Raw genomic sequence first — 10341 nt, forward strand, 5'->3', positions numbered from 1 at the left:
TGTTGCTGTTTTGTTTTTGTTTTGATTATATATTATATTTTTTGTTTTTTTTAAGAAAAAACTGGGTTTAAATTGCTTTTATCAAGATTTAATTGGGTTTATGATTTGGGCATTTTTAGATGTTGTTGTTTGCTACTTCTTATGAAGATGAGAAGATGATAGAAGAATGATGAAGATTTTAAAGATAGAGCAAGAAGATGAGTAAATCTGGAAAAAAAAATTGTGGTTTAATTTTTTTGGGTTTGAAGAACTTTGATTTTCAGGAATTTTTTTTAAAGAAGATGAAAATGATGGAAGAAGATGAAGTTGTGTATGAATATTTCTGGATTTTCCATAAATTGTTAATTTTTGAAGATAGAAATTACTTTTTTTTTAATTCAGTGTAGGTGGTGCAAATAGTAAAAATGATGGGTGAAAATAGCAACCGCCGTTAGCAATTGGATGGAAAACTAACGGTGGGACCCAATTTGCAGAAAATAAAACATGAGGAACGGAATCTGCTCATTTTAAACATGGGGGAGGGACTTCGCACAAGGGTGAAAGATAAGGGAGCAAATGTGCAATTAAGCCAATTTTTTTTTATTCATTTGATTTGCAAGAAATGTGACATTATTTCAATTTATAGTGTGGTACACAAGGACAGGGTACATTCTGGTTTAATGCACTAAATTGTCACTGTGATATATGCATTAAATTAGGGTGTCCATTCACAAATTAGAGTAGGTGTAACATTCACCTAATACCTAATGGCTTTATCATTTATTAACACTTTGACTTTGTTTGTGAAAATATTTTTTTTGGTACATCGGAAAATTAAACAGACAAGAAACAAAAATTACAAAGCTATCAAATCTCTAGCCAGAATCGACTGAAGCTCTTGAGGAGGGCTCTCAAGACAATTCAGGGGGCAAAGGAGGCTAGCTCCAAGTCCTGCGAGGCAATCAGCTGCTAAAATAGTGATTATTTATTTTGGTCCCTAAAAAAAATTCTTTTAAATACGTCACTAATTTATGTAAATATCCATGTTTTGATCCCCGGAAGGACACGTAAAGAAAATGTTATTTTAATTAAAGGCTGCTTTTTTTAGTATTTTTCATTTCTTGAAATTGTATTTTCAGTCCTCAAAGGCTGGTTTTAATCTCTTTCAACTCTTAAGAACTCAAATATATGCATTTCTAAAATTAAAGGCTTGTTTAATTTGATTTTAGCTTTTATATATTTTTGTTTTAAGAAACAGTTTTGGAAATCATTTTGAGAAAAATCTCTTGCTCGAACAAAGGCGAAGGTGCTACACATAGAAGTGCACACTGCTACGGTAAGGTGTTTCTTCTGTGGTTTGACTACAACTCTGATTTTTCGATTCCCCTTCAACCCCGTCACTAAAAGCTTGGAACTTTGTGTTGTGTAATGCTCTTAGTAACCATTGTAGTGTATATTGTTGAAGTAAATTCACGACAACGTATAAGAGTTGAACGCGAAATAGGGGGAAAAGCATAAACATACTCTTGGCAAGGTAGAACACAAACTGAAGATGATAGGGGAAGTGGGTATTTCATTTGGAGAAGTTGGCAGGATGTAGGAAGATGTTCACACCATGTTGTTAGCTTGTTTCATAGTTGTGCTCATAAGTTGTTTGTGAAAATGCCTCAAAGAGATGAGTTTCTGGATTGGAAGTTTCATGTTTAATTATAATTGTTATGTACCCACTTTGTTTTTAGGAGCTATTTGATAGAGATAGAAGACTAGAAGAGGCTTAGGGTGGGTCATGTTTTGCATAGATGGGCATAACTCCAGCTATATATTTGGACTTCGCTATACTGCTTTAGTATCCTTTGATGATAGTTAGTTTCTGAAGATAGTCATGTGCACTTTTGATTTAGTTTCATGCTTTGTGATAAATGAAAAACATCCAAATTTATATTTTAATTTTGGTTATTTTTGCTTTGTTATGTAGAATCTTGTTTGACACTGATTGGACTAGATTTTAAATTGCTTAAAGTTTGGCACCCAGTTTGCAATGGTTAACATGGGTTTTCTAATATCTTTAAACTATTTACTTAGCATACTAATTCTATTGGGGCCATGGCTGTTGTGCTTAATAAACAAACTAGAATAATCCATTTTTTGATTTATATATAGGCACTAAATCTTTACCTGCATGCTTTTGCAGTTTTTGATATTCAAGGGAGTTTTGAAAACCTAAAGCCTTGTGCTGAAGCTGAAAGTTCTGTTTAATCCACTGCGGTGCAGGCGTAAGACTTTCATGGTAAGCAGTTTCTTGTTCTTTTCTCTACTTTGATCCTCTTTCCCCCTGCTTTCGATATTTAAAAATTGAATGGAATTTATGTAGGAACCAAATCAAGAACAGAGTCCGAATCTTGAGGAGTGCTTGAAATTGCTGAAAGGAGAGCGAGACGAACAACGTCTTGCTGGGCTTCTTCTGGTCACCAAGTTCTGCAAAGCTGATGATCACTCCTCACTCTGCAGGGTTTATGATGCTGTTGGCCCTATCTTTCTTGATCGGCTTCTCAGAACTGGTGCTTGCCCTTCCATTCTCTACTGATTTTCTGGTATATTTATGTTTGCATTGAAATCCTGACTTTATCTTCTACCAATTAGGCATGGGAAGAGGAACCATATCAAGTGGCAGAGGCAATAATCGTGATGCATATTTGAGCCTAGCAGTTACAGTTCTTTCTACCTTTTCTCGTGTTCCAGAGATTGCTTCCTCAGAAGACATGGTTGTCCAGATTCCACTAATATTGGAAGTAATGTCCACGCAGTATGGTGTTTTTCTTTTCTTTCACATCTATTGACTTATGCTACTTTTTTTTTTCTTTTTAATTTTAAAGATCCCACTTTTATTGGATGTTTATATTAATTCATCTATTTCCTTTAATTTTATTCAAATATTATTGTGAAGCTACTGGATTAAGCCTTTTTAAAGCTTGTGCTTGCAAGTACTGTATAAAATTGTTCGTTTTGAGCTTTGTTTTTGTATGTTGGCCCACACTTTGAGACGTTTTTTTTAATGTGCAACCAGCCTTTCATTTTACTTTGTTTTGAGGAAGTGATTTTTCATTACCATTTTTTTGTTAAATCTCTTGTTTAGATCTGGCTCGTCTGTTCTTGAAGAATGCTATGAGTTTTTATACTTAGTTTCAACTGCTTCAGAAAATGGACTCATGAGATTTTATGAATCTAAAGGCATCAAGATACTAGCTTCTCAGATGTCTTCTCTGCAAGATGGTATGATCTTTTTGTCTGCTAGGATAGCTTCTATTAGCCATCTTACTGTTGCTAACACATCTACAAAATGGAGATTATGAACTTCTGCTCTCATTTTTTATTATCTATGCATCATAATTTACAACAGTCAAACTATGCAGGTTCGCATTTGGTGGAAATATCTGTTAAGCTTTTGCAATTGATTCTACGAAGGATATCCTTGGATACAATCCAGAATAATTACTTAGCTGAGCTCTCAGTTATTGTGAGTGTACTTTTTTAAATTCTTATATTTCAGAGTTAAATGTTTTCCCATTTCGATAGGGTAGTCTTTGTTCATGCTAAATAAACTTTTAAAACTATAGCATGTCTTTAGTAAAGCAATATCTTTGGTATGTCTTCCTGCAGGTGGCAGTAATAGCAAGGCAGTTTGCTGTCTTGCACAATTCCTTGAAATTCGAAGCTCTCCACCTACTTAATGCGATTCTTTCTTCAAAAGATTCAGTACGTAATATGTTCTTATTCTGTGGCTTTCAGTCATACGGTCTCTATAATTACTTAATGTCATTCTTTCTTCAAAATATTCAGTATGCAATATTTTTTTATTCTGTTGCCTTCAGTCATCTGGTCTCTTTAATGTAATGTAGCAAAATTCTAAATTGATTGATAAAGAATGCTCTTTTAAGTTAACTATGCCTCTGGAATATGGCATGCCTGGCACTGTTGTCTGTTTCCCAATATTTACCCAGATGCTTCTGAATTAGAATTTATATGATGTTTTCTATATTCGCGTCATCCATTTTCCAACATTCAGGATGACTTTCCTGCTATGTGGATCACCCACAAAATTGCATAACTCGAACTGACTTATTAGGATTTTATTCATTACCTTCCTTGGTTCAATGCTATGTACATTTAACTTTATGAATTTAATTTACGTATAATTTAATTGATTTGCCTTGCAATTGACTACAAGTTCATGGATTTTTCAGTCACAACTTCGTGATGCACTCCAATTACTTCCTCAAGATAGCTGGTCACATAATATCCGCGTTGGTGTCATGGCAGTTTTGCAGAATCGTGTTGGTATGTTGAGACAATTTGCTTAATTATGTATATTATGCTATTTTTCCTTTTATTATCAGTTTCTTTTTCTTTTTTCCATCATTAGGCTCTTAAGTTTATCAAATAAAAATTAGGCTCTTCAAAATTGTAAATGTCCTGGTGTCTCAACTGAAAGGTTTATCCTAGTGGTGTGATCTTACATACTGAGTTTTTAGTCTGCAAGGTTTGTAATTTTAGCTAGATTATGGTAACGATTCCATATTCAGTTTCTTAGCATAGAATAGAAGACTTAAAGAAAAAGTGAAAAACTGAATATAAAAGAAATCAAAATGTATAAACTGGTATTACAGAAAAGTGATTGATGTTATTCAGATACCATTAGCAAACAGATTCATATTGGCAAATATTTTTAGTAATTTTGATGAGGTGTTGTTGAGAAGAACAGGTTAAAAGATATAGTTGAACCTAGAGATGATGCGACAGTGAGCAGTGGGGATTGTATTAAAGGAATGGAGCAATAGAGGAAATTTTGAATCAATTCTAACATGGTTCTTGCTTAGTTTTGAAAAAAAAAAAAACTGATTCTAATATTATTGTCATAGCTCTTAGGGAGGGGTATTGAATGAAGTAGCTAAAAGAAATAAATCATGCAAACTAAGTAATTGAATGAAGTAGCTAAAAGAAATAAATCATGCAAACTAAGTAATTGCTGTGGTATCTCTTTCACAGCGTTCTCATCCGATTCTTCTCTAATTGTTACACTGCACAATTAATTAGAACTAAGCCCTGTTCTAAAGTCTGAAAAGTTTGTTTGAAGATTTTTTTTCCCGGGTATGGCTGTGTAGATAAAAATGCACTTCATCTATGCTCTCATGAAAGTCTAAGCGGATAATCTGACATTTTATAAAGCCAACAAATATCCTTTTATCTCAATCTACTGCATTGTGGTCTTGAGACTTAAAGTTGAAACAAGAAAACACTAAACTAGATGCATTGCTTAATTTTTCATTTATATGCAGCTCCTGCTGAAAGGCTTCAGGCTCTCATTTTAGCTGAGTCTATGATTTCCATGTATGGAGAAGATTGGTTGATTCGCCAAGTTAGCACAAATGACGCCCAAGATCCAACTCCGGCAGACATGTAATCTGTGCTTGAAATTCTAGCTTTTACATCATCTGCATTGTGCATTTGTTGCTTCATTTTCTCACCTTTCCTCATTTCAGGTGCCTGTTACTTGTCTTGGAGCAGTCAAGGGTTGAAATCGCTGTTCTTCTGAATGAGCTGGCATATTTAAAATATGAAGCACCTCAAGACACTTCATCTACTGCTGAGGCATATTCTTTAAAGCGTCAAAACGTGGTGGTTGCCTACTCTTTGGTTGAGAAGATAATAAAACTAGTATCAAATGTTGGTGAAAATGATGGTATATTAAAATTCAATTAATTTGATTCAGTTAGCCTTTATATCTATATTCTGTTTCTCCGTGAATATGGTTGCTTTGCTCAAATTCGGTCCAGTTGGCCTACTATTGTGATCATGCATATTGGTAATACAGAAAAGAGACGAGGGATAATTTTCTCATGTATATTGATGTTATGAAATATTTTCTAGATACTCTAAATGGTTCACATACAATGTATTCTGTTTCACACTGATTTGGGCAGGTGTAGGGATGAGTTGTGGTCAGCTTTTTCCCTTTTACCTGGGGTGGTGGTCAATATTATGCAACTTTTAGCTATACTGGTTTCATTGTCTGTACTCACATATAGGGAACGACTAGAGTCAATATGTGGATTTGCTTGAGAAAGTGATTTTCATCTCACATTTGATACTGGTTTTGACACTGTTGGAAAACTGTGTGTGTATAAAATCTTGTGAATTGATCATAGTGCATTTTTAATACTGATACTCTTTTGCTTTACAGGGAACCTTCTTGATGAAGGCACATTCACAAAGCTGATTCAACAACTTAATGAGACGGTTGCTGTTATACTAGAGTATTTAGAAGATGCAAAAGTAATTCTGATGATTAGTTGTCTATGTAATTTTAACATTTAATATACAGCAAAGTATAACATTGAAATTGTACAGGAACATGGGCAAAAGAAAGGCGATGATTTACTTGCTTCGGTAAGAATTATTGGGAGGTATGATTTTTTATGATTGCTTCCTTTGCATTTTTATTTATTAGTACTTTGACACTAGATGGATGGGTTCGAGGTTATGTATTTCATTAATCCCTTGAATGATTTAATTCTAATCATGTATTGAGGACATCTTTCATCCAACTTATGAAGTTGACACTTGATATTGTGTGGAGGGTGCATTTTTACTGGTATATTGTGCATACATTGACTAAACACATGTTATTATGTCAAAAAATTGTTGCACCAGGAAAGGAATTGTGCACATTTGATTTGTTTTCCAAAGGCTAATTGTAAACTGTATGAAAATCTTAGCTAATATAGGTACTTCGTGTTTCTTCAATCTCCATTCACATCCTCCAGACAAAAGGTGCATTTTGTCGAGTACCAACTATTGTAGAAGCTTATATTAGGTGGAGGTTGAAGAATGCTTTCATATTTAATACACTCTTCATGCAAGTGCACTTCAAGCTTGACATGTGGGCCTTGATAGCATGTCAAGGACTGGAGACTCACAATTTATGACTTTCTACAGCTGTTACTTCGTGATGACATTCTCATATATTTGATACATTCTCTTACATTTTTGTACTTTGTAGAAATTTACCTAGGTAAGATTAAGAGCTTTTATTTTATATTTGTTTCAGCTATCTTGCAGAAGCGCCACTTGCATGCCAGGAGAAGGTTAAAGATCTTTTAGGATATATGCTTTCTGTTGAAGGCGAAGATGAACAAAGGTATCTTTAAATAAATAATTATTGGTAAATCTTTTATACAGGGTGTATTTTGGAGCATGGATATTTATATGATAGGTACCAGAAAATTGATAATGAAAATTGCAGAAGATAGGTTTTGATATTGCTTGCAAATAGGTTTGAATAAGCTGAATTAAGTGCACAAGATATATATATATATATATATATATATATATACATATATATATATATATATGCATACAAATACTAAGTAGAGCTTCTCCCTCCTTTTCTCTATCTTGGGTAGCATGAAATCTTTTGATAACACAGGTTCCCATTTCTCAATGATATCCCACTATCAAGATAATGGGTTGAATCACATGAAACCATTTCATAGAAGTTTATTGATTCCCTTATTGTTCGGTAGGAAAGGCTGTTTCACAAAATGTACTTCACTACTTCTAAGTATTTCCTCCATAGCTCCTATATCTATCTATATGAAGAAGAAATCATGTAACGACTGGAATTATTATTTGTGCAAATGATATTTTGAACTTGGAACGAACTTGAAGAAGTTAACGGTACTTCTTTATTGTTTGAGTTGTTCTTCTGGATCGGTTGCTCGAGGCCTTTTGTCTCTACTCTGAGTCCCAGACGACCAAATTAAAAAAATGAGATCACTTCTTTTGGACTCTTTCCCTAGTTTTGTCTTTAGCCAATATATCATGACAAGTAAAAAGGGGTATAGTAACTTTGTGTCTGATGAGGTGTATCTCACCTCTTCCCCCTCCAAAGTTATCATGGGCCTTGAGTCCGCATCAGAATAGCTTTTGGTTAAATTAATTCTGTGTTGCAGGCCTTTCTACTCTGTGTGCTTTCTGCTACCTATGTTGTGTCAAATTACTATGAAGGTTGAAGGGTGTAAAGCTCTGGCTTCTTGTGGAGAACTTAAGGCTGTAAGTTTTCGTCTGGGTCCAATATTTATATTTTTAAAATTAGCACATTCTTTCTTTCCCGTACTTCTTTGTTGGTTTGTAACTGCATTTTAACTTAAAGTTGGATCTTTACGTATAACTAAACAAAATGCTAATGGTTGCCTGATCATTGCATAGTTCTTTTTATATTACATGCAGTTCATGTATGTTCTCGAACATTACTTTTTACAATTGTTGCAGCAGCATCTTTTGATAACATTACTAGCAAAACTTTATTTTTTGTAAATATAATGGGTCTATTTCGCAGGTTTTAGATTGCCTCAGTAATTTAATTGGGTCTAATGGTTATACGGTTGAGGATAGCAGTTGCATCTTCTTGGCATGTGATACAATAATGAACCTTCTACTGAAGGTGATGTCTTCTTCCTATTAATTAGCCTTGTTATACTATATTGGTTATGCAAAATTTGACATAAGTTACACCTTTTGGACTGTAGAAAGACAAAGTGCAGTTGACATTAGATGGATCAGTTTTTGCAGATCTTCTTAAAGCATTGGCTTATTGGTCAGGTACTACACTGATTAGCAGCCATTAGATTAAGTATAGTCATTTGGGCTATTATATTATCAAATTTTTTGCTTGCTCATCTTCTTGTTTGCATGCATTTATATGTCTGTCATCTTGGACCACCTGAGGTTTTTGCCTGTTCATTCTGCTGCGAATGGACTAGCATTTATCTAGAAAAAACAAGTGATTTCTGTTTGTCATATTGGACCACCTGAATGCTTATAGCTGTATCTCAGTTCAATTTTGTCATATATGTGTGGGAAATAGCATTAGGGTCAGAATCCTTTAAAACTGAGTTGTGAGAGGATATGGAGTTTTTTGTCTAGAGATTCAGTAAAGGAGACTATAATTCTTCCTTGTTGAGGAACCTTGTTATCTGTTTCCTTTTGGGTGATGTTGAATATAGAGTGAGAAACAAACTCTTGAGGTCAAGACTAAGTATTGTGTTATTGATTTGGAAAAAAGACAACCTTGAAAAACACACAAAATTGAGTCTTGAAAAGTAAAACCTAGGGTATCATTCAGTTGTGCTAAGATAGGATGATCAAGACTACAAAAGAAAGGGGAAGTCATCTTGCATACTTTCTCTAAGAGCGGGGATTGGGATTTTGGAAATAATCCCATCTTTTCCTGGGATATTAAGTGGTTATGCTTGGTCTTGTCCTTATCATGTGTCATTGCACCCCATGAGAAAATTATGATTTTTAAAATTGGAAAAAATTGTAGCAGATGGGATTAAATGATTAGAAACATTTGACCATGAAATAAGTTTTATAGATCTTGCTGACTGGTTCTTGTACTGTTGATTTAAATCTGGCAAATAACATCATTGCTAAACATAATGTTTATTTGTTTATTCATTGAATTGAAAACATGAAATTAAATTGTTGTTTTAAATTTTAGTTATTGAAACATGTTTTGTAGAAAATACTGATGACATGTCAAGTATGATGATGGCTGCAAGCATTTGTGCACTCATATTTGATTTTACATCAGAAGAGGCTCTTCTAAACCAGCCTGATTTCAACCATAGCACTCTTAGCAGTCTTTATCAGCTCATTGCAAGATGTCTGGCTTCATCAGAACAGGTGAATTCCTGTATTCATTTTAGTTGACACTATTTTCTTCTGCTCTGTACTTTGTTGTTCAGTTAAAATTCTCACTCTTCAATTCCAAATCGTGCTTTATAAAGCTTGCTATACTTAGTAAGAAATTACTACATGTTACAGTGGTGTGCTTGATATAGTTGTATTTTAATTTCATAATTTCTATTGCAGGATACTGAAACGGATATGGATCTTTCTGAGATTATCTCTGCTGGTATGTTACTATGTCCTAGTGATTAGAGCACTACATGCTATTTTTTTTTTGGTCAATGGTTAAATGATCTGTCATTAAACCTGTGAAGGTGGTAAAAGAGTTGGGCTTTGTTGAGCACTACATGCTATGTGAAGTAGTTCTTGCATTCTGTAACACTTTTTTGTTGTTGTGCAGGCTTCTCTCGATGGGCTCATCGTTATCCGCAAATCAAAGTCGCAGTCAAAATATGATTTTGGTATTCTCAATATGGATCAAGTGTACATGGATGCTTCACTTTTGACATAGAAGATCTGTTTATAACTTTATGTTGGTTTGTAATGAGCTTAATTAAATTGAATGTTTACTGTAAAAATATCTTATATTATTATTAAATCATGTCTTATCCA

The 10341-nt window shown here is 33.9% G+C and overlaps 1 protein-coding gene across 3 annotated transcripts; it reads left to right on the forward strand.

Moving 5' to 3' along the window:
• The first annotated feature begins 1158 nt into the window (after positions 1-1158).
• On the forward strand, positions 1159-10341 carry LOC130727311 (uncharacterized). 3 transcript variants are annotated; one of them, XM_057578418.1, is made up of 19 exons: positions 1159-1315; positions 2171-2266; positions 2351-2537; positions 2620-2782; positions 3113-3249; positions 3390-3493; positions 3637-3732; positions 4221-4314; positions 5313-5433; positions 5517-5716; positions 6218-6309; positions 6385-6440; positions 7085-7174; positions 7989-8088; positions 8375-8479; positions 8565-8637; positions 9560-9723; positions 9913-9955; positions 10130-10341. In XM_057578418.1, exons 2-19 carry the CDS (start codon positions 2264-2266, stop codon positions 10183-10185), a joined length of 1884 nt encoding a protein of 627 aa, XP_057434401.1. In that variant the 5' UTR covers positions 1159-1315; positions 2171-2263; the 3' UTR covers positions 10186-10341. The 3 variants fall into 3 exon arrangements, with proteins under 3 accessions (XP_057434401.1, XP_057434416.1, XP_057434407.1); XM_057578433.1 differs by having other exon boundaries at positions 1213-1320; XM_057578424.1 differs by lacking the exon at positions 1159-1315 and adding an exon at positions 1375-1513.

The sequence above is a fragment of the Lotus japonicus genome, chromosome 1 (genome assembly GCF_012489685.1).
Source record: "Lotus japonicus ecotype B-129 chromosome 1, LjGifu_v1.2".
In the NCBI taxonomy this organism is placed as follows: Eukaryota; Viridiplantae; Streptophyta; class Magnoliopsida; order Fabales; family Fabaceae; genus Lotus; species Lotus japonicus.